Source organism: Limanda limanda, chromosome 15 (assembly GCF_963576545.1).
Source record: "Limanda limanda chromosome 15, fLimLim1.1, whole genome shotgun sequence".
Classification (NCBI taxonomy): Eukaryota; Metazoa; Chordata; class Actinopteri; order Pleuronectiformes; family Pleuronectidae; genus Limanda; species Limanda limanda.
In genome coordinates, this window is record NC_083650.1 from 6,787,993 (window position 1) to 6,814,888 (window position 26,896).

Genomic DNA, 26,896 nt, shown 5'->3' on the forward strand with positions numbered 1-26,896 from the left:
TAGACGACACACGGCATCTACTTACCTGGCATTTGAAAACCGGCGAGAGAACACAAAAACAAGATGGCTTTTTGCGACCACGGATAATTAGGGGAATGGATTTTGACAGCTGTAACCGTTTAAACCTATAAAATATGAGAAGTGTGAGTGCTGCCCAGGCTGCACATCTAATGCAGGAGGGAGAAAAACATGTTTACAAGTTTATCCTACCTTTCTGCCGCAGTGACAGCTGAAGTGAATTCAGCCGGAGGAAGGTGCAGTTTGTTTTTTAAGGAAAGAGAAAATCACCTTAGAAGAGATTGTAGCTTGTTATCATCTCTGTCTTGAAGCTTGAGTTAAGAACTCGGATCAGAAGTCACGTGAGATCATTTCAAAATGCACATTGCACAGGAACTCGTAATTCTAATGATATAATTATCTTATTGGGTAAAGCTGCTCAAGTGTAAGATTCAACTGACAACACTCATTATTACTCATATCTTATTCCAACACTATTCCAGCAATGTTTCTCCCTTTCATTCTCAAATAATGGACTCTGTTGTTTGCCAGGAAGTCTCGGTGTAGAATCCCCTTCTTATTTTTTACTCAGGGATGAAAAATTGTCAGAAGTGCTGTGTCAACTGTGCCGGCTTTACAATATTATACAGTCGCTGTCTTTGAGAGTAAATATAATCATTAGTCAGCTTGTCACGAAACCCTATATTTAAACAAAGATATCATGAATCTGTCACGATATGATGGAAATACTACTTTTATTTCGGTTTTCCAACCTGAATAAAACATTTCTTTTAAAGCAGACATTCCCAGTAGTATTGCCGGAGCTCCATGTAAACTGCAAAAAGATTCAGGACAAAGGCTTCACCTGCTCAACTGGTGTTAGAGGATGACTGGGGATTTTCCCCTGCACCTTCTTTAACCTTGTAGATCGTGCTCTTAAGCATTTTTAACAAGAAGCACACGTTTGGTTTATTGTTGGTTTGTTGGTTTATTTTTCAGCAAGATTACACAATATTAACAAAACAGATTTTCCTGAAGCCTGGTGGAAGGATGGGACATGGGCCTAGAAAATATCCATTACAATCTGGCATCTCAAAGATACCAACAAATCCAACAGATTCAGCAATGATTTATCACTTTGTCTAACACAACAAGGTTTTTTGACATTTTTCAGATTTTCCAGGGGAAAATATATGGATGTTCAGGATAAGAAAGTACATTCAGGTGACTGATGTCTATGAGTCTGGGCAGTTTGGTGCAGATCCAAGTAAAAATCCAGATTTTGAATGTGGTTTAACGCTGGGGGATAGAATTCCTTCAGCCGCTGTACGGTAACAGAGAGAACAAACCTTTAACTCCCACCAATGTGTAGCTGAGATAATGAGGATTCATTCAGGAACCAGGAGGGTATATGTGCCTTCAATAGTTAAAGAACTACGTCCACACAAACATGATGGATTTGCTGCATCATTTACTGTTGGCGGAGGTTCGTGCTTTTCTGAGAGTGGCTCCAGTTGTTTCTTTAATCTACAGCTTTAAGGAGCATCTCTGCCAACAGAATACTTAACCATCTATTAAATCACTAAGCAGAAATTGGAGAAAAAAGACGAAAATGAATCATTTCGGCAGATAAACTCTCCTCTGTTTGTGTTTTGAACATTCGCTTTTTAAATATCCTGCCGACCATAGAATGGAATACCTGGCAGTGAAACGTTGGACTTGTCTGGAGCACAGAAAAGCAGAGGGAACCCGTCTGTGAACCCGCTGGTCTGTGTGACGTACGAGGCTGCGGAGGTGGAAACAGCTTCACTTGTCAGGACTGGAGCTCATGAATCGCTGATTAAAAATGGACCCTTGTGACACTTGACTGTGAGATGTAATAAACACATTTGCCCTTGCTGGGAATCGCGTTTTGATGCCAAGGACTCCTCCGTAGTATTGTCACGAAACGCTTGTGGACGGTGATTTAAAAGCGACCTGAGCTGACATGCTGTTATGGGGGGTGCATTGGAAGAAGACAGCTATAATGGTTTTCCTTTGCTGGTTGACGGCTGGTTGAGCGCAACACAAACACACAAACACACACAGACACTTTCACCAACATTTTGCTGACAAGAAAGCCAATGATGCCTCTTGACAATAATCTCTCACTTTCCAACCTGTCCTTCCAATTGTTTCCTCAAAGTCAGAGTGTCACAGGCTGAAAACGATAGGAGAGAAATCATGGTATTGGAAGCCTGCCCCCCCCCCCCCCCCCCATAAATTATTTTATTTTTCAATAATAGACAGCAGACCCACACTGTTGAGTGAAAGAAAACATTTACTCAGTCTTATCTGCCCACGTTTCAAATCCAATGTTGCTCCTTCCTATCTGCGGCACTTTAACTTGTTATCAAACTGTGGTAAAGGTCCAAAACCACTTTTCCACCTACACAGCCCCTCTCAGCAGTAACAGATAATATCCCCTGTGTCTAGACTCTTCATTTCCCGTGTCCGGTACTTTCCCCTTTTGCTCCCTTTTTCCAATTTGCCTCCCACTTTTATAGTTGCTCCAGTTTCTCCCTTTTTTTCCTTTTCCTTTCCCGCAGACACACACCTGATCAGTGGTAAATCCTTGTAGCTGCACTCGTGTTAAATAGTCATTCCAACCCCCCCCTCACATTTTCTATAATATTCCAGCTTGCGGCACAGTCGCGTCTTGGCACCTGGACTTCGTTGCCTCCTCAGACAAAATAACGCCAGCCGTGACCTGGAAGCGTTTATCCCAGCGTGACTCATTAACCTGACACAGAGAGCAGGGTGTGTGTGCAGGGGAGCGGAGTGTTGGCTCAAACAGACGCCTCTGCACTCATGCACACACGGAGGAGGAATGTCCCGACGAGTGCACGCCTTCCCCGAGTCACCCCTCATTCCTTCGCTAGATCCATCACTGCCACTTCTGTCTCCACCTCCTCCCTCAGCGCTAATGAGTGAAGCCAGGTATAATTAAAAAGCTCCAAAACTACTTCCCAGACCAACTTTCTTCCTCTTCTTCTCTTTTTTTCAACCTCGATAGAAAGACACACTTGCAGCCACCCGGGAGATTCAATTAAGCGGCGAGGCAAATGTGTTTGAAGGCCACGCTATGTTACTGGTTGAGTGGTGTCATGTGGGAAGGGAAGCTGGGGGAGTTTAAAGATGGGACAGACATTAGCGATGGTCAGTGCTTAGCTGGGGAGTGCAGGTGTTAAACGGAGGACACATCACAAGAGCCTATTTGGTATCAAGATTATGTATAAAGTGTATAAACAGACTGTAGCTGCACTGAGGGAATTTTAATCGTGTTTACTGATTATCCTGTGGAAGAAATGTCACTTTAGCTGATGGGAAACCAGTCACCATTTAAATTCCAAAATATTTTATGTGATCGTTATCATATGTCTGTTTGAGGGATTACGAAAAAAACTACTGATCCGCTTTGCATAAAACTTTGTGGAAGGGTGGGGAATGACCCAAGGAAGTTTTTTTTTTTTTTTATTCAAAGTGGCAGAGCTTAACCTTACCTGATGCATTTATCTCTATTGTGTCTGACTCACTTACCGAGCCTGTAACTGCATCTCTTGTTCTGTAGTTTTTTCTGTTTGCTTCTTGCTAGTGCCAAGTTCCCTGTCTGTGACTTTGTGTCTCTGAGTGTAGGCATCTACAGATAATTATTATATCCATGAAGGTTCTAGATCATCCAGGTGTCTTCAGGTGGCGTACATGTGCCATGTAGTGGACTTGTTTGTGTTTCTTGAAGGTCTAACTAACTAGTTGGTGGTCTTTGGTGTTTAAGCTGTGTGGCTGGTTACCTCGAGAGTCATTATGTTAAACTGCCAGTCGTTGAAACCCCCACAAGCTAGTGGGTCCTCTGAGTCAAGGTGTGAATGGTTGTTAATACCTGTAGGTCATCTAGTACATGTTCACTTGTACAACTCCTGAAGAAACCATTTGTTATGCCTGATAAAAGTAAATAAACTGCAGCTCAGGAAAGATCAGCACATTAATTAATCGTCACACGCACAAAATACAATTTGCGGTTTCCAACAGCTTTCCAACTGGGGACCAGTCCAGATAATGTGTGAGTGTGATGGCCCTCCTCATAGTCGGGGTTTTATAGATTAGAAGATTTCAATACAACTCTGCCAGATGGAAAGCAAATATCCATCCATCAATCCATTATGTGTATCACTTATCCTTCCCAGGGTCATGGGAGCTGGAGCCAATCCCACCTGACATTGTTTCGGGGGGGGAAACCCTCGTCGGGTCGCCCGGCCAATCACAGGGCGAACACACAGAGGCAACCAGTCACTTTCACATTCACACCTACGGGCGATTCAGATTCTCCAATTAGCCTCACACCAACCTACCTGTGTTAGGACTGTGGGAGGAACAAAGCACAAACACTGCTTCCACTTTGAAAGTGGATTAAATGGCCCACAGGTCTGGGAGCGGTCAATAGCAGTAAAGAAGAAAACCCACAATGTTAAGTAGCTAACATCGAACACACACGTATACACAATGTTAAACCAGTGAACGATGAGACACTGGTAACGTGGGATGGAGTCATCAGCGCCCTGTGACCTCAGGGGTCGTCGGTCCAGGGGTCGTCGGAGAAGAGGTGTGTGGAGTCACTTAACCATCCGCAGGCGATGCTCCCCCCCCCCCCCCCCGGCGGTACGCTCCCACCTCTGCACCCCCGTCCTCTCGCTCTGACCCTCACCGCCGCTCCTCCGTTCCATTTTCCCTCCCCAATAACAGCATGACAAATTGAGCCTGCCAGGAGACGATCTATCATTGTCCCGCATCTCTTCCTCTTCTTCCCTCCGTTCTCTCCTCCATTGTCTCCCTTTCCCCTTCCGTCCCAGTTTCAGGACATTCCCTCTTTCCCTCTTTGTGTCTCCCCCCCCCCTCGTCTTAATGGTTTCATGTTTCTCTCTACGTGGGCGCTTTATCTCTCTGCCCTTGCCTGTTTCCCCCTATAACCTCATCTCCTTCTGTCTCCTCTCTTATTGCACTGTATCCTATTGTCTCTGTCATCATTTCTCTTTCTGTTCATTTATTCTTACCCTCTCCACAAACTTGTTTAGTTCTTTAATATTCTCTCGTTTTTTCTGTCATCTCCAGTCGTGTCACGGACAGATACATTATGGTATAGGTTCGTACATTAGACCATTGGACCATCTCCCTTTTTCCTCCCTGCAGTGAATCAGTAACATGGAAATAGTCACTTTAACTTGTGCAGAACAAACTATAATAGAGCCAAACATTAGTCGCAGATGTGTAGTGTGTCATCTCATAGCCCTTGTGTACCCCGACAAATAATCCAATCCCATCCCTGGCTTGAAGCAGAACAATTTAGTCGGCTGTGACTAAATTCAGCAACTCTGTGATTTTCCTTTGTACTAAGCCAAGTTCTGTTACCATGGAGAAGCTATAGTGCAAACAGAGGGAGCATTAATTGCTTTGCGTGATGAATAAATGCCACCGTTTGACAGGTAAATAATAAATGGCTCCCTCTCCGTCCATTATTAATTAGTAGTACCTCCTGGGAGCTCGTGAGGAACTCAGCTACATTGTTTGGCTGCGAGTTTGAAATAGGATACATGTCTATGCAGACAATATGTTGCGTGCAGCAGCACAGCGTTTTGTCAAAAGTAATGTTTGTCTCACACTTTCAAGATAAAAGCTCTTCATATGTCAGGGACGGTCAGAATAATCGAGAGGAACGGGTTTATATAGAAACTCCAGGGTTAAAATAGAAACCGGGGCAGTTGGCAAGTTCTTTACTTGATGGATTGTTATTACTTACAAACAGAATGAATCATCCGCTAAAGCTTAAGAGCCTTTCATAAATAATTTGCCTTTTCATAAGGAACGCTGGAGAATTAAAACAGTGAGGTTAGTTGAGGTTCATCGTCTCACATTTATCAACGTCTTTTGAAAATGTTGGAAAATGCCTTTAAAAGTTAAATATCATGAGGAGGAGGAAAGTGGCCAGCACTGAGGTCAGCATGGTGTACACTTTGTTTTATTGTTGTTTTTTGGGTGTAAAAAATCATAACAAGGCATGAAATACCTGTCTAAAAATAATTCTGCTTTGTGGCTGCGAAGATATTGTACAAAGCCCAGAGGACAGACGTTCTCCTGTGTGTGGGCGGAGTGAATGATGTTTTTACTTCAAAATCTTTTGTCAACATGGTTGTTCTTTGATTATGTCAACAAACCTGACAGGCAGGGGAAACCACCGAGGCGTGTTACAGGTGAACAGAGACTTTCACCAGCAGATTGCTTGTTCTTCAACGCTTTTCAGCCCCGGACGTCATTCGACAGAAGAGCTGTCTGCTGTCGTCAACCAGCGACCACTCACCGTGACGCCGGCTTAAGAGAATCAACGTTAACTCCATCCATCCAATGTCAGACTGACTTTAAAAAATTCACCTCGAGTGGTTGGACTGCATATTGAAACCCCCCACCGCCAAGGCCCAACAATCCCCTTAATTCCCTTTAATTAATAGAAATCATAAAAATCAGTCCAAGAGATGTGCCTTATATATTTTTTTTTATCAAGATCCAAGAATCATTCCCTTGGACATTTGTGAAAATGTCAAACAATTTCCTATCTCACAACGATTTGTCCTGGACCCGCCTTCAGATCCGCACCAGAACAGACAAGCGAACGAATGCAGATGAAAACATGACCTCCGAGGCAGAGGCAATGGAAACTTAACTGACAGATTATCCCAGAGGAGGTTGATGACATTTCCATATAATTATCAAATTGACCTTCGGGCGTCACGGTGGTGTTGTGACTAGCGGTGTTCGCCTCTTCAGTTTGAGTTTGAAGACGTGCAGGTTAACAAGGGACTAGAGATTGCCTGTAGAATGGATCTGTGGGTGGTTGTTTGTCTTGATATCGTATCCCTTGTGATGCACTGACAACCTGTCCAGGGTTCATCCCGCCTCTCGCTCAGTGGGAGCAGGGATTAGCTCCAGCCCCCGTCAAAGGATAAGTGGCCCGGCTAATGGATATCACTTGACCCTGTGTTTACTTCCTCCACCGACACAGATGAAAATGAAAAGTCAGCTTCAATAAAAGCTGCGGCATTGGGAAGGGAAGAGATATGGGATAAGAGGAGGAAAGGGATGGGGGTGATGGAGATGAGAGAGGAAGAGTAGCTACTGCAGACTTTTCAACACAAACTAAATCTCACAACTGATTGTTCTGTGAATCATTAATTTCCACATCATCTATACTGCTGCCAACTAACATGCATTTTAAAGCTGTTCTGATCCAGTATATAACTATGCAAAAATACACATACTTTCGATGATGGAAATGAAAAGCTCAGTATTTCCAAGACCCTGCCTGTGGCCATGATGAAAACCACAATATTGACACGGCTTCCCCGAGGGTGATGGGTTTCAAGCCCCTGTGATCATTAATCAGGTCCTTTAAGCCCCTGCTCAGTATGAGGGGGAAATATCTAATTCAACGATGTGCATGGGACCAAACCCCTTCCCAGCCTGTGTGTTTCAGGGGCAGCTCCCAAAACACATTCTTTTATTGACAGATGGTAAGACACTTTGATTGATGTTGGGAGATCGTGAGTCATGCTCTGCATTATTGAAACAGGAAGGCTCACAAGCAATTTTTTTATTTCTTCAGGAGGGAAAATAGTTAATCTCATAACACACAGGGAAGTCTTCCTCATCTAGTGACCTCTAGAGTTGTATGTGAGTGTTGGAAGCACAGTAGCATATTTGGTTGTTTCAGTGCATCAGTTAGCACGATGGGAGCAGAAAGTCCAGCTGGTTACAACATGTAAAAGTACACTCTAATACGTGGAATAATAACTTCTGGTGGTGCACAGGCATTCAAGCCATTTTAGAACTTCTTTTTTTTCAAAAGCACTTGTGAACTTCATATCCCTGAGAAATTGGAATGGTGAAAAAACAGTCACTTTGTCTGTCTACGTTAATAGCTTCATCACCATACATTTGTCTCCCCGCAGGATAATATGAGATGCAATTATACCAAAACCCTGTGATATTGTTGAAAAGTTCTGTCTCTGTGAAATTGTTGCTCTGGGCTCAGGATTATTGTCCAGTTCCCAAGTGGCGGACTCCAAATACAGAAAGAGTTATAAGGGTAATTGCAAAGCCAACCACTTGGAAAACAAGTACTGCATTGGTACCAAGCACACATCCTATCACAGTCCAAAAGCTCCAGAGAAAATGTTCAATTAAAGTACAGCCCCTGTGGAAAGGATATAAATACCTACACGCCAGCTCAATTGTCTTCTCGCACTTTTTCTTACCTGTGTTACCTGCTTAATCTTCCCCCTTCCTTATTTTGCTCTTACACAAATATGAATGAGTCAGTGTTGAACATGTGCACATGCATATTCATCTTTGATGTCGCGCTCACAGGTCTGTGTTAACCGCCCACATTTGAAAGATAAGGCCATACACTGCATCTAATTTATGCATATGTGCTGCTTGTGAAGATATGCAGGTGGCATCATTTAATAAGGGACCATAATCTCTTAGTTTATAAAATACACCAGCAACATAAAATGGTTTTAGTTTCCGTGTGTTTTTCATGTATGACAGAGTTTTACATAGTTTCTGATTTGTGTGCCTCAGGTGTTGATTATGCCGAAATTCACAAATAAAAAAACTGTCCTTGCGTTCAGAGCGAGCAGCCATTTGATTGACTATTGAATTCAAGCATGTTACAAAGGAATGCAGATGCCCACATGTTCATAATCACGGACAGTGTGGAATCTGCTCCTTTCAATCAGGGAAGCTGTTATTTGTGCAACAGGTCATTAATGCCTCAGTGCTGAAAAAGCTGCCGCTCAGTGGAGAGTTTATCCCACGAGCCTGTGGGAGTTTTTCCGTGGGACTGTGAGTGCTTTCTACAATTGCATTAGCAGATTTACTATGCATTGGAAGCGTTGACTGAAATCCTTAACAGATTTTGGTGAAAAAATCAAAGAGCACTCTTGTGAGAAACACTGTAAATGCTAATGTGTAAATGAGCACAGAGGGAAATAATTTGAACTGCGGTTTCACACGCTGCCAAGAATGTTGTTTGATTTATCGTGCCAAAAAATTACCCGTGGTCTTGTGTTTAATTTAAACCATAATTTGGAGCTGAAATATTTAAAACGCAATTAAATTCAAATAGGGACCATTTCGAAAGTATTTAACACAAAACTGTGCTGCTTTTGATATCATCTATCTGTGCTCTGACTGAGTTTAGTCCCAAGGGTGATTCTCTACGGCTTTCCCTCTTAGTAAGCATTACAAAACGCTTAGTAAGCATTTTTGCCTGCATAAATACAGACATGCATTATACGGCATGCAGGCCTACATGCTGGTGTAACATGACAGCTCTTTCTGCTGCTATATTTGGACGCTGGTGTTGTGAGTGGCTGTAATTTAACACCTAACAGACAAAGCAGGGGTCTCCCAGACTTTGCTGGAACACAGACATTGGTTTTCTCATTACTGTCATAATTGCAACACCCACCGTGCAATCACAGCTACAACAGGGAGGTGGAACCAAGTAGTAACCAAAGCCATACCGGGTGGCATTTCAAAGCTGCAGAATAAAGGTAAAGGTTGTAAACTTTAGAGGGAAACTTCCATTCGTTGGAATATAAAGTGTGAATTGTTCTTTGTGTTTCTTTCCTTCTGTTCATTTTTTACTCTTTATCTCCTCCTCACACCCCCTTGGCTGTTCAATGATGGAGCTCATTAGCAACTTGAATGGAACTGACCAATTTGTTGCTTGATGTCCCGTAGTCTGCCTCCCACACACTGTGGCTCATAAAGCAGCCACAGTGCGAGCGTGTGGGTGTTATCGTCCCGGTGACGTCTGTGGTGAAGATCATCCAGGTTCAACGATCGTTGATAATCCAAGGTTTATTCAAGTCATGTATTTTATAATTATCTTTATTAAATTAAACAGACTTATATGTGGGGCGAGAGACAAGTAGGTGTCAATGTGGTTGTTGATATGAGACATCCACCAAATATGACAAACAAGATTTGTCCCTTTTTGTTAAATATACAAACCTGCACTGCCTTTACCACCCACATGATACTCACACTATATAACCCATCTGCGGTTGTGACTGCTTATGTAAGGCACTCTAGATAAAGTTGGAAAAGAGGATATGGCAGTTTCCCTGGTTGTATGCATTGTGTGTAATAACTTCTATCAAATCAGAGTGGACCTGATTTCAAAGCTGTCACCGCTACTCATTAAACATCTTTGTAAGTGGCTCTTGAGACGGTTTCATCTGTTTCTCACGTTGCTCGATGAGCATCATTTTTTTTTAAATGTCAGTCCAAACTGGTGAAAAACACGTCGCCCCCCCCAAAAAAGCAACTTAATGAAGAAAAGAACACTAAGGGACCTGAGTGGAGCATTAGAACAAAATGCGGCGCAAATATTGAAAGATACTGCATGTGATGCATATTAATCACAATTTATAACTTGCTTCCCCGGCTCAGTGAAGCATGGCTGTAGCCTGATGAGAGCCGCCTCATAGGGGAAGGGTTACAGTAGTGATGCGAGCCTGCAGGGTGTGTGGAGGGGGGGTTGGATGGATAGATGAAGAGGAGGTAGTGTGCTGTCCAGGATGCCCTGTAGAATCTCCTGCAGATCCTTCTTTCAAACAGGCATTTTCAGCCCTCTATTCAAAAAGCAGTAATTGCATCATTTTTCAAGCCCCTTGCCTCTGTCTGATTGTGAGGCTGGCCCCATTAATCAAACTAATGGAGAAGTAAGTGATTTCAAAATATAGGCTTTGATCATGCACCCTCTATCCTCTCCCACAACTCCGCCTTCTCCTCAGCTTTGGGAACCCTTCTCCCCCCCACCCTCCCACATTTGTCTTTTCTCACAGCTCTCCATCTGCACCTCGCTCCAAACTGTACGGGGAGAGTTGTATGTGAGAATGAATGCTTTTTCTTATTATGGCGTTTCTATGCTCCTGTTAAAGTACATTAGAGGGTTTTTTCGCTATTGCACATCCTGGCAGTGCTTAATAAGAGTGTATTCTCTGTATAGCGCAGCACTGAACTGCATAGTGTGGAGTCGAAAACTCTGAGACCGCCTTCCCTTTGGAAACAGTTTCACACTTTTGGAGCTCGGCGTATATTAGGTTGTGGAAAATGGTCACTTTAAAATCATTGTGGCCTATTAACAGGCAGTCTGTCCTGAAGAGTCACAGCTCAGACACATTTATTGATCCTGATGAGACAGATTAAATTTAAGTGCTTCTCAGGTGTATTGAAAAGCTTGTGCCAGCTATAAAGCAGCGTAACTATTACTTGAGGCCACTACCAGAGCATGCAGGCAAATTAGATTCCCTTTCCGGCAGTGTGAACCACTCCCCAGAGACAGAATCTCTTCGAATCTTCGATTCGACCACAGTGGCCATTGGGGGAACACAAAGAAGACATGTACAGATGCATCACATTCACCTAATTTATTGTTTGTACAATCGAAAGGTCTTCAAACCTTGTTCTAATTGCCCAAGAGTGTTGTTTAAAGTTTGATTGGAGAAAAATTTATTCACTTCATTGCCAGTGTTTCCACTGTAATATCTATTTAAAGACCTAAACCACCTCTTTAAGTCTGACTAAATCTTGGTCCGGTGGAACTGACCTTGGTTATTTTAGTTTGGACATGTCAACCAAACAAGGCAGACGTGGAACCTTGGACTGAATTACAAATCCATCCCTTTGCCTTTTCACTTGACCCAACCCCTTTGATTGGGGATAAGTTTTCACTCTTACTTTTTGTTGTTTAGTTTTGAAGGACTACCACCGAGTCAAGGGCACAACAGAACTAGTGGCAGGGCCAAGGGGTTTTATTGGGATATTATACCAGTATACTGGCCAAAAGGGGATTAAATACACAGTTCTGAGAAACTTCAGAAAACAAATAATCTATCTCATAGCAGTACCTCTCACCATTGTTTTTGGGATGGAGCTGGCAAAGTGCCCGGGCTGACACCTCCTCCTCTCCCTTTGGCTGCAGCCTCCCCGGCTGTCAGTGCCGTTCGGAATTAGCATTATGTCAAAACTTAAACTCTCACACCGCCACCCTCCAGAACTCCTCTTCTTTCCCGTGGTGTTCTGAGAAGACATGCCTCACCCTGTGCAGAAATAATTAGGATGAGATACATGTTCATCTTTGGCCCGGCTAACCTCCCTCAGCTACCTCCCTTGCTCTCTCTGTTCTTTTTTCTTTCTTGTTTGCCTACTCATTTATCTTGCTTGCTTGCGCCTAATCAGGCAGAGTTGGGTGCATAGAGCCTGTCTATTTACTCTGACCTGTAACACTCAGCGGCAACACACACGTCCCTAATTTCTCAGAAAAGAGGAAAACAGCAGCAATACGGACCCATCAGGCTCGTTGCAGTATTTAATAAAATAGATCTAGTGAGGAGAAAAGAAATCATTAACACAAAGTACCTGATGTACCTGTTTGTCGTGTGTTATGGCCTCTGTTCTTGCATCATTATATTTTCCTCTTTCTCTCAGTCCCTCTGGCCCTATACTTCTAAAGGCTCCTGTTTCCTGCGCTAAAGATTAGAGCAATGCAGTTTGAGCTTTGTTCTGTAAATTGAATGAAGGACAGACGCAGGACTAAATGTTTCAATGCACCTTTTATTCAGTGGCGATTCACTTAAGAGAAGGTTTGAGCTTGATTGGACATTTTCAGGATCTCTTAGCCTCTTAATCACTCTTGCAGGTAGCTGTTGTACTCCTTCAGTTCCATACTTCTAGCCACCGGGCACTGGTATAATCACCTCGCTTAATGGTACCCAAGACTCCGGCTTCTTTCTCGGCTGCACATTCAAGCTGCAAATCTTCCATTGTACCGCGTCCCAATGTGTTTTACTGGATTCAGATCAAGTGACTGGAGGAGGCCATCAAGGTGAAATTAGCTCATGTTCATGGAATTCGTTTTAGATGACTTTGGCTTTGAAATATGGTCCATTACTGTGCTGGAAGTAGCCATTTGAAAATGTGTTAATCGTGGTCATATTTTCTCACACACAAATGAGCATTTTGGAGCAGTTCCTTATGTGCAACAACAATTTGGAGATTCAAGCAAGCCTATTAGCAAGTTATAGCTCTGAATTATTGCAATTTTTTTGGCAACAACATTTAAGAAAATTTAAAGAAAGCCCCTTTCATTTATTGGCAGTCAGATTAATTACTCAAGTACACAAGTTGTCCTCTGCTAAATAAAAGCCTGTTACGTCAAATATTAATAAATTTTAAAAAAATGTGATACTTACTGAATAGATTCAGGACCGTTTACAATAAAATACAAAAAATAAGTACACTGCCTATAACAGGTATATTTATCATTTGCAGTGTAGTAAATGTGTAGTTAGGAGTGTATCATGTAAGATTCAATGAAACACCCCAAGCCAATCTGTAGAGACAATCACACTCTCAAAAACATTGCCTTTTGTGTTTGTTTGCACATCTAACAAATATGTGATGTATAGAATAGAAAGCCTTTATTGTCAAGGCGCCAGAGAAAGCCATACAATGTAATCAGTGGCCCAGGGAAAGAAACCTGTTGTTGTGTCTTCTATGAGTCGAAGAAAAGGATGCAACGCTCCGCTGCTGTGGCATTCAAACTATGATTGATTATTATTAAAAGGCCCCGAGTGAGCCAAGAAAACATTCTCCACACCATTACACCAACACCACCAGCAACCTGGACAAGGCAGGATGGGTCCGCGGACTCATGCTGTCGACACCAGATTCTGACCCGACCATCTGTGTGCCTCAGCAGAAATTGAAATTCATCAGACTGGGCTACACTTTTTTTCAGTCTTCAGCTGCCCAGTTCTGGTGAGCGTGTGTGCCCACTGCAGCCGCGGATTTCTGTGTTTGGCATGGAGCTCGACACAGTCTTCTGCCGTTGGGGCCCATCTGCCTCAAGGTCTGACATGCTTTGCATTCTAAGGGGCTTTTTCAGCTCGCCACAGATGTAAAGGGCGACCATCTGAGTTTTCAAACCGCTCTGTGGGCCATTCTTCACGCACCGCTCTCATCAATAAGCTATTTCCATTTATTTTGCCTCCCCACATTTTTTTTACTCACTCTCGAGCGGTTCTGTGTCTTAGGAGATGAGAAGTTTCAGAGAAAACCCAAACCAGTGCATCTGCCACCAACAATCATGTCACAGAGATGCTATTTTCACCCCATTCTGACATTTGACATGACCGTTCAATAAAGCTCATGACCTGATTCATGATTTCAGGCCCTGAACTGCTGACATATGACTGGCTGATTGGAAAATAACATGAATAGTAAATGCACAGTGAGTGTAAATAATACAACTATGCTTATGCTAACAAACTCAAATTGAAAGATTATATATATTATAATATAGGACTCTAAAGATAAATTAAGATTGTTTAACAGAAACTCAGGCCAATTACAGTAAAAGGTGATTGTTCCAGGAATATTACACCATGCACTACTTTTCTGTTTGCGTCCAAAATGTGTATAAAAACTACAAGACAGGTCTGAGAAATTCAATGGAAAGACCACCTGAAATTAAAGAAAAAGAAAAAAATAAGTCTCTAAAAAAATCTTCAAAAAGAGAAATTCAACAATAACACCCGTGGGTGACATGCGGCTGAACCTTTCCTGACCTGGCTCCTCTCACATCCCGACTTAGCTATGATATCTTACGACCAAGCCCTTTTCTTTCAAGTTTCTCACCCCACTCTTCTCTCCTGACACCCTTGGGAGGACAGTGTTTCAGCGTCCTCACAGTCATTTTGTGCCCTCGGGCAGATATCACAGCACTGTGTGTCTTTTGGCATCCGCGAATATGTGTCTTGGTGTTCTTACCTGGTGGGCAGTGATTTCGTTGGGTGCAACGTGATAAACAACTCTGCAGCACATGTGAGGACTGGGAGGCTTTAGCAGGCCTGGGCGTCATGTAGGGACACTGCATTGTGGTGATTATAGTGGTGTCTATAGTGAGTGGGCTCTAACTGTACTGAAATGCTCCACAAGGGCCCTCGTGCAGCCGTTGTAGCACGTAATCAACGCCGGTTATTTTCTGGATGTATAAAACAGGATGAGCTCCCAACTAATCAGCTTTTATGTGGAAAAAAACAGAGGCAATTGTCACTCGCTTCTTTCTACTCAAACCTGTTTTTGCGAGGAGCCACCTGTTCTGTCCCGAATTCAAGGGACAGCTTAATTATTAATATGTTTCCAAATAAAAGTCTCTTACCTCTCGCTTAAGATTTGTTTTTCGGGTGAGAAGTTCAACGTGAAAGGAAAGTTTCATTATTTGAAGCTAATGGCCATGAAATGGTACAAAGTGCTTTTATGGAAAGCAGTTACTGTATTTTGCTCACCTGAAGTCACTTGACTAATGTTAGATAATGGTGACATGTATTATTCAGTCGCATTAAAGGAGCGTTCGTCCGTGTTATCTTTTGTCTTTGCATGTTATATTTGTAGGATTTTGCTTTTTCAACCTTGTTTTTGTGCGTTGCCACTTTAGCCAGGTGTCCTTGTCCGAGGTCACCTGCCAGTTTGCTCCCCAGACCCGTGGCGTCTATCTCTTGTCTGGTCTGGCCTGGATTGTTCTTGACTAATGACACTAAAGGGCAACACAGATCCGCCTCAGTCCTGTGGAAGTAGGTGAATGAAAACAAAAGAAATGTCAGGGAGGTAGAGAAAGATCACTATCTCATCTGCATGTTGCTAAAAATAATCCTCGTTTGGCTTTCACTCTGATATATTATCCCATCCTTTGACATTACGTTAAATGTCTTTCACACGTAATGCTTCATCTATGTTTGTTTCCTGCAAATATAGGCGTGGGTTCTCCAGCGTGTTATTTTTTACAGCCCATTGCCTCTGTATCTATATCTCTCTGCTCGTCCTTGTGAAGTAACTGTAGTCACAGATGAATAAAGTAAGTTTTGGTGACATAATCAGTTTGTTCCCTGGTAATTATTCTGGTTAATTACATCCATCAGCTGTGCAATAAAGATTCAATTGAAAATATCATCAAAGATCCACAACATAAATTTCCCCCAGGTGCAGGGGTTTAGTTAATGTTCCCGAGGGCACCCCGCAGAAATGCAAAGTAATTCCTCCTCTGCTCAGATATGGTGCTCAAGAAGTGTGTTTTAGTGTCTTGTTAAAATGCTAACTATGTTTGAATTAAAGTTTGAAGTAAGGCTGGCTCATAAAGTATTGAGTTTAAGATTTGGTTTAGCTGTATGTGTGACAACCTGGCAGAATATGTTGGATTATGAGCTTGGATTATGTGTAGTTTGAGTCCTTGATGGACTAAACCCGAAACAATCAATCAATCAATCAATCAATTTGGCTGCACAGGAACTATTGCAATAACCTGTTAATGCCATGCAGTTATTTTTGTTGCAGAGGATGAATTTAGAATGTAATCAGAGGAAAATAACAGTAACCACTTCAAGTTCTTTTCTTCTCTTCCCCTCCTCAAAGTGTTTCTGGGGCTGGTGGTTTCAGGCCATGTCCGTGAACTGTACAAGGACAGCAGCTGCTTCAAAAACCTTTGCACAGGAAGGGACGCTCTTCAGTCGTCCGTGGTGCTCATGAAATGTCACACCTCGTTTTTTTATAAATCCTGTTACTGCCAGAAATGCTCCTCACACATTGTAGTCGCCATCCAGGGAGCCGAGCACAGAGGGAATATGTCAGAGGGACAATTAAAGAGCAGCGACTACATACCAGCGAGATGTCTTCAGCACAGGAATCATCGTGTTACCAAGACGTCTAGTTGTTTTTAAGGAGGAGGGTGAGATAATGAGATTTCTTTTTTACTTAAACCAATTTTTTGCACGGTTTCCTTTATTCGTTGGCTAGTAGAGAGAGTCATTTTTTGCAATACAAACACACAATTTAATAATTAGGTGAACACTACAGACTGTGACACGTTACTAGTGTTTTATATTTGCATGCTCTAATTGCAGCTTCCCTCTGTTTTGGAGCAAAGATGATGATGGAGCAACTTTATAATCAGTTGTATCATTGGGATTGGGAAACCTTTCTTATCAAAGCAAAGCATATTTATATATAGTGTCATGAATAAGTCAAGGAACAGACCATTGCAGCCGTTGGGTACGGAGCGAAGTCTCCTCTAATTTTAGTTCCTATAATGAGGTTAATGTGCTAACTTGCCAACTGTTGAGTCTCCTAGCGGGGGCATTAGCTATTCTGCTAATAGCTGTAGCATAAGCCTGTGGGAAGATAACTACAGTACATGCTGAGAGAAGCTCGCAGCCCCGGTACCGTGGCAGATGGGAGTCCTGATTTGTTTTTAATGCATCACACACGTGCCATCGTCTTGGCCCGGCCACCTGGTCGTGGATATTGCCAGTGGAAGGTCAGAGGAGATTTGTTCAGGTGTTGGATTATCACCTGAGGACCGCACATCAGTATCCTGAGTGGCATCGTTCTTGGTTCCATCGTTTCTGCATCAATCAGGCTTCAAGGATTAGTTGATTGTGACGTGGTGCTGATGAGTCCAGACTTTAACCCATATGGTCTAATTTCTGATATGTTTGCATTTGCACCATGTTTGTCTGTACCGGTCTAAAAGTATATTCAGGGCTGTCGGCCTCTTTGTATTCACTGCTGCGCCGATGGAGCAGATAGAGTGGTCTGAAGATGTGTTTCCACAGCAACAGTGGCAAGGCTGGGTTCAGAGGGACTATTGTGAATCTTTTATGACAGACCTCATTACTGCTTCCTGGCGTCTTTGTGATCAGCCCGCACCGGAAGAACACAGAAAGTGTCCCCGCTGCCAAAACCTTCTTGATTGTCCACCCTCTCCAGATGATAACCAAATACTGAGACTCCACGAAAGACACCCACTTCAAAACAACCGAGTGTCTTTGGTTGCCAGGCCCCCAGACCCGACCTTAAAACTATGGTGCTTAGCCTCAAATAGGCACAAACCCCCGGTCATTGAAGAGCGGCGAGAAGGAGGAGTGAGTGAGAGAGGGTTGGACGGGTAAAACGGCCACGACTGCATCCTGAGATTATTTGAGAGATGACAATAATTACAATCAGTAATGTCTTCATTATATGTATAAATATATATTCGAAGAGCAGACAGATGCACCCTGTGGTTAAGAGACAATTTGAATCAGCCACAAAGGTCTTGCTGTTTCAACCTAGTAAACACATGGAGTTACAATTTGTTGCAGTTTAGTGTCCCCCCCCTGAATCAAGTGATCTCAGTGATGCTGTTTGCTAATCGCTCGGTTGCTTATAGGATTTGGCACGGTTACAATTATCATTACTACTCATGTTCTGCTGACTGTCCCTGCTAGTAGCTAGTTGATTGAGATGTTTGAAGGGTCTAAATTTGTTGTGCATTTGAATATCGCAAATGCATTGTTGTGCTCGGATGTGTAGATTGTAGCATAAGGACAAATCGATAAATCTTTACCCCTTTCATAGTTATAGATTCAGATAGGTGATGATTCATACACAGATAGATTGAGTAACTAAGATTTATGGTATCAAACTACTGTCTCGTTTCGAAAGAGCTGATCTTGTATGTCATTTTTGATTTTATTCCGGTTATTTACAACAAATGTGTGATTTGTAAACTGTAATAAACCTTGATCATTACACAATGTCCGACACAAACAAGGGATTTTATGATTTTGTCTGTTTTTCTTCACTTCTTTTTTTGTTTTGCGCTATACTTAGCTTCAATTTCCACGAGCAGATTTTAGTTCAGCTCAAGTAGAAACATCACAGTGGAAATTCATACAATAAATGCGAAATAGAGATATTGTTCAACACTGTGCAGATTAGCAGCAACTGGTTAATGATCACAAGCGATAATTATAATTAGCAATTCACTTTGCTGTTTAACTTAATTGGTCGTCTCACTTCAGTTGTATTCACCCGCTGATTAATAAAGTAATGCAACAATGGCCTCTTGTTAATAAGAGGAGCCTCCTGTTCATGTAATAGATTGGACACTTTTGACTTAATTCAAGCCCCTGGTTTGTTTCTATTTACTGCCAATACATTGAATTCAACCATAAAAGATGTTTTCATGGTCGTTGCTTTAATGAGAGCAGCAAACTTTTGTTCTGTAATTATGCAGAAACGCCGTGGGTAAAAGATGCTTAACTTCCTGTAGAAAAAAACACAGGACCATATATATTATGTGTGAAATATAAGTATGTTGTTAATTTATGCCTGTCTTGTGTAAGTCTAAATCATAGTTGATACAGCTGTGTAGCTGGAGACATCTGGGACATGCATACATTCATACATTCATACATACAGTATATACCATATGCAGAATGCTGCTTATAGAGTTCAGCTGTGGTGTTTCTCTCTATACCCTCACTACTCTCACTGATATAAATAGGATGGACCAGATAAAAGGATCTATGAGTATTAACACAATGTACTTAAACACAATCACCATAAACATTACAATTAAAGATGTATTGCAGGTCTGTTGCATTAGCTTTAGGTGGGTTGCACTTGACGATCCAGCAAATGAGTGAATAATCCAAATTGGCTTTGCTTTCCAATGATGGTTTTGAAATATTTAAAACCTGTTTGTTGTCATTTTCTTATGCAGAAGATTCATGCTCAGCTCCTTCTTTCGCCCCCACCATTTTTTATTCACATCCTTCGAAACCACAATTCCCTTCCATTCCTTTTTGGCTGTCACTTTTAAATTGGAGTTGGCATTCTCTGGCTGCCTTTGTGGCACCGCTACTCCATAAGAACATGCCCGGGGTACTTTGCCTCTCAGATTATAGATCTTACTGTCGCCGTGCTGCGGCTGTATCAACAGTATAGAATATTTCTCAGATGTCACTCCAGACTCTCGACTGTGCCTCTTTCTCCAAAAGCCTGTTTCTCGCCAGAGTTTCACTCTTACATCATCTCCTGTAGTGAAAGGAAAGAAAGAAAACACACAAAGGCGAAATTACTCTGCCTGGATGTCGATAGCATTTAAGGTCTCAAATGGATTTTTGGGCTTTGGTGTGATAAATTTGAAGCAAATGGGAAAATCCTTGCTTAGTTCAACTGAAATAGGACTGTGGGCGATTAGAGAAGCGTTGTTTGGGTAGAATAATGTAGGAACTGTACTTAGACACAAGGGGATTTTGTATTTAAGAGCTGCAAGTTTTTTGAATCCTATAGAAAAACCTGGGCTTTGTGATTTCAGAGGTCTCAGCATCAGGACTTCTTTTCAATTAAAATCCTGTCTCACAGGGAAACAAAACAGGCTGTGAATGTTAAGACTCGGGTCATTGGTCCGTTTCTAAGCAGGAAAGCTCCAGTTCTCATGCGGTTCAAGTAGTCGTTCTCACTTTGGCTTTCTCAGAGTGCCGCTGGAGAAAAATGGTGAGGCCGCGTAACGAAGAGTGACCTTGCAGGGATCGCCCGTGAATCCAGCCGAGCTCTGGGTCCGTCCGGGCGGCTCTCAAACACCTCACCGTGTCAGCGGTTATGTGTTTGTCACGTCCACTTAGCGCTGAGGTTAAACAGTAGCTCACAAACAGCATTTAGCTCAACAAAGCTTTCTCTCTCTCGCATGTCGGAAGGCGTCAGTGTTTTGGTTGTGCTGTGAACTGGTGCTGAACCTCCTCTCGCGGGCTCTGTTTTGCCCAAAGGCTTCGGCGTAAACATTGCGTCCCAGCTGGTACACATTAACTAACCCACACTACAGTATTTGACTCTGTTTTTGCCATCATGGCATCCGACAGATTTTGTCTGGAACATTGAGTGCAGTTCAAGGAGTTGTCTGCTCTCCTGAATGTCAAGGTTGGCTCTTCGCGGCAGACAATGGTTCTCATTGTCAGGTTCTACTTTCGGACCAGGGAGACATTATCATAATTTGAATTAATGGATTAGTCACACATGGCTGGATTTGGCTGATATTATTCCATCATCAGATTACAAATCCCCCACGGTGATCTTTTGTATTTAACCTAAAGCTTTACAGTCAATTGTCAGGCCTGTGAGGTCGCAGCTTCACACACCATGTTTTACTGATGGCAAAATTTTGTAAAGTTATTTATCCTATCAAACAGACCTATTGCGTCATATGTTTCAAGGATGGTGCTTGTGCTAATGTAATTTTCTGTTTGAAAAAATCGACCTTGCACCATCTGCAAAATTATATATTTTTTTACACAATCCATTAAACGATGGTAACCATAACTGAAAGCGTGAAGCACTAAGACTATTTCTTTATTTCCAGAAGGCCGCACACATGCACCCACACACGGAGGAAACTGCACTTTCATCTGTCTGTTTCCGCTCTTTGTCTTTGTTCACATTTTGCCTAAAGTGGCCCCTGCAGATCTACCTTTAGCGCTGTAGCCTTCATTTCTTCTCTCTAAATCCAGCTTTATTCCGCGGCTGCAAACAGTCGGCCCACTTGCACACACACTCACACATACAAATGCAGGAGCCCTCCAGTGTTATGACGGGCCCGGGGGTTGTGCAACACAGTAGTGACATATTTTCTTTCTTCTCTACCTTTAACACATTTGAAAGCCACTCAACGAATGACAGTTGCCGATATTTCATGAACATTCACTGCAGCAGCAAAGTGTCAGAGCATGTGTTAGATCCAAATTTTTAATTTAAGGCCTTACCAAATGGGATTTGTCTGAAATAGTTTTTACTCACTCTGCAAGAAGGGGATCGACCATTTCGTCAAAATGAAACCATACCTCTATAAAACGATTAGAGGCACTGTTCAGCTTTATTTTGGTGAGGGCACAAGATGTACCATTGCAATTATGGTCCTTGGTTCCTTTCATGAGAATAACCTGGACAAGAGAAGAGAACTCAAATCAAATCATTACAGTTCCAAGGTTAAAATATCGATTTGTTATTGTAGTTTTGCTCTGCACCCTTTATTATCGGTGAGCACGGTGTCCGAGAGTGGAAATGCTGCAGCGTTCCTTCTCTTACATGTTGTAATGTTTTAAACCAACATGCATTGCAGGAAATCGTTTAGACGCTAATGACATCAATTTGCAGCGGAGCCATCAAGCATGACAGATGTCAAACATGGACACACATCTAACAGGTGGCAGAACTCAACAATTAAATGGACGTGTATGGAAACTGCAAATATACTGAGACAGTTAACATCATCGTATGAATTTAAAATACACTTCAAATACACGTTGAGGTAGACAAAAATGATTTTCTTCTTTCTTCACATTTTGTGCCACCAGGTGTAACTTGTCTTTTGCATTTGCCTGATAAAGACTCCAGACAGGAAAAGCTTTGCCGCAACAGCAGAGCTGCAGGATACAAAAGAAGAGATAGAATATATCCCTGTTCGCAGATGATTACCTTCAATTTCTGACTAAAACATAACTCTTCACACATCAGGTCTTTTTTCTCTGTACAAAATGTATACACAGTTGTACTCTGTGTAAAAGGCTGTGCAGCAACCCCGGAGCTTGTTCTGTCAGTAAATATGTATATTGGACCACAGATCTTGAAAAATTATGTAAATGTTTCTTAAAAGGTTCTTTCTCCCCTTTTTATCTTTCACTTCAGGCTGTGGAAACCAACCTGGCATCCAAGGACAGTCACTGGATCTATGCCAATGAGGTGAGGCTAAACACACACACACACACACACATACACACTCACACTTAATGCACCTTGCAACAGAGTGAATTTAGACCTCATTGTCAGTTTGCCTCTGTCAAACAGAGTCTTAAATGCTGCCAAGGCACAACCAAGACACATGGCAACCTGTAAGCCCGTCACTGTTTGCTTTCATATCCAATTAGATTAGGGACACATCATTCTTTTTTTATTCATTTCTTTATCTTGGCTGCCTGAGGGACTGTACCATTATTTGATATTGTATAATTGCCCTGCCTTTAGCTGTTGATGTTAGTGTGCCTCTTCCCCCACAGCACCGGGGCTATGTGTGTCTGACATTGACCTAAATTGTCGTCTAAAGTGGCTATAACAGCACAAAATGCAGGTGCACTTTGTGAATACAGAGCAGTCGACCCCGTCCGTAGCCTTTGTGCCTTGCTGCTGCATTTCAATTGATTCAAAGTGATTTGGAGATGGGGGGGAGTCATAGGATTGACCCAATACTAAAAGCAGGGGACGAAGAGACAGTGGATAAAACATTGCTGCCGCTTGATTAACCGTACCTTGCCGTAGCTAATAGGAGTTCTCTCTCCAACACACACACATGCATCACAGTCTGTGCATTTGAATGAAATATCACTTCCTCACAACATCTGAACCTGCGCTCACCACCACCACCCAAAACATGGCACATATTGATCATCACCCAGAGAGCATGATGAATGTGCACGTTGCCCCGGATGCTCGTGTTGTCTGTGCAGCACCCACAGAGATAATAAGCCTCTGTAGAGGAGGCACGCTCTGCTACTGTGTGCTAAATGCATTCTGTGCACAAAAGTTGAAAACACACACACACATTATTAGACTTTAACCAACCCGTTGTCATTTCTGTTTTAGTTATGAATTCACCATGCTGCATTTCAGTGGCTTAAGTATTGATTTATAAAAGTTAATGAGGCTCAATGTGTCGGAAAGCTTCTGCTATCTGGCAGGCAAAATTACCTCATTTTTAGCCAGTAATGAGTTTTCACGGAATAAACGACCTTGTGTTGTTGTTTTTCTTTACATAGTTTCCACCGTGTGCTCCACCACTCACACAACAAATATTGATTTACCACAGAAAATTAAACATTGAGTTCTTTGAAACTTTGTGTGTCTGGCAGCTTAAGTCAAAGTACTTGTTGGATACGTGCGACAGTGACGATGACATTTGAAATACAGAGACGTTCTAATTGCACACATCTAACTTTCATATTGTACATGTGTTTTTTTCAGTTTTTTATCTTTTTTTCAGATTATTCTTATTAATATGCTTTTGCACAAACATACATCAGAATCGTTGTGTGTATAAACTTCCAATTCACATATTTCTCCCAAAATGCATCCAGAGTTTTCCAACAAGATGATAGTTTATATACATATAGTGTAAACAATAACTGAAGCTGTACACAATCGAACACCTCTGAGTCAATTCTCACAGACCTCCACCAAAACATCATCTTTAATTGCATCAGACTCAGTGGAGTATGAACTAATAGCATGTTACTTTCTATAGCACATCCCTGATGTTTGATGTGATGTTGCTCACTGTGGAGTTCTGTCTCACTGGTAAAACATCTGAAAGGAACTAAGATGCCTGTTTGTCTCTGTGAGACATTTTCCCTCTTCTCTCCTCTCTTTTTTCTACCCCTCAATATATACTTTTCATTTTCCTACCCGCCCCCTCTGTCTTGCTCTCTTTATTTGAGTCGGTTTTCTTTTCTCAAAATCACTTTTGTTTATCTTTTCCGTCCTGTCTCTCTCTCTCTCTCTCTCTCTCTCTCTCTCTCTCTCTCTCTCTCTCTCTCTCTCTCTCTCTCTCTCTCTCTCTCTCTCTCTCTCTCTCTCTCTCTCTCTCTCTCTCTCTCTCTCTCTCTCTCTCTCTCTCTCTCTCTCTCTCTCTCTCTCTCTCTCTCTCTCTCTCTCTCTCTCTCTCTCTCTCTCTCTCTCTCTCTCTCAATGCCAGCCTTTCATTTCATCACCCAGGATAAACTGCCCATGAAGCTGATAATCACCTTGAAATGAGAATAATGGAGAAATGTTGAAAAGGCTAACGAGAAAATTCAATTACAACTCGTGTCGACCTATTTTCTTCACAGATGTTGGTCTCCAGAGCTCTTCTCATGTCTCGAGGAAAATAATGTGAAACCTCAGAGCACTTTAATAGACCACCATCTTCTCTTTCTTATACTTACACCAACAACAAGCATAATCGTGTAAAATGAATCCAGGCAAGTAGCTACCTGTGAAAGATTTATCTATAATTCTTGCTTATCTCTAAAGGGGAACTGGATTTAAAGGAGGGTACAAATCTACTTTGTTTCCATTAGCCTGTGATTTCATTGCTTAGCAGCTCTTTACATGGCTGGAGGCGCAGAGTGCACAAGGGTTTTTAATTTCTTTAAACACATGAGACTGGGATCAGAGTGGGATTATTGGATTTATAGATTTGCAGGGTGCCTGCAGACTGTTGCCCCTGGTTATGACTGATCTGTAACATTGATTTTTAACCAGGTGATCTCAAGCCTCACGGTAATAGCGGCCCAGACGTTTGTATCAAGAGAAATTAATTGAAAATGTGAAATGCAGGAGCCAGATTTAAACATGAATACAAAAGCCATTTAGTTCATGCAGTACCTCTTCGTTTTAACGATACCTTAATTGGTTCAATGCTACAGGACTTTGACATCCTCAAAGAATGCAGGTTTTTCTGTAATGGCACTAAACACGACTCCCTCCAGAGCCACAGCCGACGTTATAAAAACAGTCATGTGTCAAATTGAACGACCGTGTAAAGAAAAAACTGAAGTTTGAGCGCAACACAATAAACTTTTCTCTCAAAATAACTTCTCCCTCAGTTGCCAGCACTTGGTTGTTAGTTGGAGAGTGGCCCTGATGCATTTTTAAAACCAAAGGAGTGGGTTTGAATGACACACAGTTCATGAGCCCTACGGGTATAAATGTTGTTCAACACACTAATGACCAGTAAAGTAATCTGTACACAAAAAAGAGAGAAGCTGCATAAATCGAGTGTAAGAAGTGCTGCAGGACTTGATTTGAGCAGAAGGGGGGGGGGGGGTGACAGGCAGGCGTACGTCTCCCCCCGAAACCCGCCCACTGAACCGGCGTGCTGCAGCTGCTCGTGCGCAGAAGGTTATCTGCATCTGACACCGTCTACTGGACTCAGATGGATTGCACAGGCAGGGAGGATTAGGTTTTTTTTCCCTCCTCAAAGGCGAAGTGGTGACACCTCAGAATGTTTGATGGATTAGGCGGAGGGGTCGGCTGTGACAAGCAAGAGCCGAGGAGGACAGTCGGGATGTGACTGATGTCCGGGGCAATTCCTTATTCCACCGATGCTTTCTCCGCCGCTGCTTCAGCCGTTCCTCCAATTAGCTCATTGCTCGTTCAAAGTAGCATTGCATTTATTAAAACACGGGATTCGCAGGTGTGGCCCTTTCGTATCATTAACCACGAGGAGCATCCGGCCTGAAACTCCACTCGGATGTCAAAAAATGATGTACTAACCCACAATTGGTGACCACAGGAGACGTCCGTAGTCATGGTCATAAATCTGGAGGAGCACAGACAGGAGTCTCCCTTCACTAACCACCTTATCTAAATGTTACCGTTAGTCATTTGGAGTTGAGGTTATTAAGTGGGCAATTCAAATTACACACTGCATGTTTAATTAAATAGAACCCCGCCGCACCTCCACACTGTAATATAAGTTCCATCATAGCAATAAAACCCAATAACAACCAACACATCTTTACTCTGCACTTACAGTTGGGCTGCTCTGTGCATTACTTCCTCAACTGGTCTCGTTAACGAAGGCTGTGTAATGGGATGACCTACACATTTATACTAGGCTTATAAAAATGAATGTGAATACATTTTTCCGCTTCTCAAAAAAATCTTAAGTGATCTCTCCTCATTGTTGTTGTTTCCTGCGGGAGTGGTGAGTGGCTGACTCACAACGAAAAAACCACAAGCACCATCATTATGTTGATGACAGTGAAGTGTAATTTGGTATGAAATTACATAGAGTTTCCGGCTTCTCAGACCACATGACTAAGTGTAAATGGTCCTTTCTTTGTTTCGGTTTCATTCAAAGTGCTTCCCTTCCTGCACTTAGGAACTGTGA

The 26,896-nt window shown here is 42.4% G+C and overlaps 1 protein-coding gene across 1 annotated transcript in view; it reads left to right on the plus strand.

Annotated features, from left to right (window-relative positions):
* The window catches only part of grid1a (glutamate receptor, ionotropic, delta 1a), a 213,958-nt gene that overhangs the window by 148,762 nt on the left and 38,300 nt on the right, over nt 1–26,896 (plus strand). Inside the window, exon 5 of the mRNA XM_061087538.1 lies at nt 22,657–22,710. Coding sequence (XP_060943521.1) covers nt 22,657–22,710 — 54 coding nt within the window. The remainder of the gene's footprint in view (nt 1–22,656; nt 22,711–26,896) is intronic.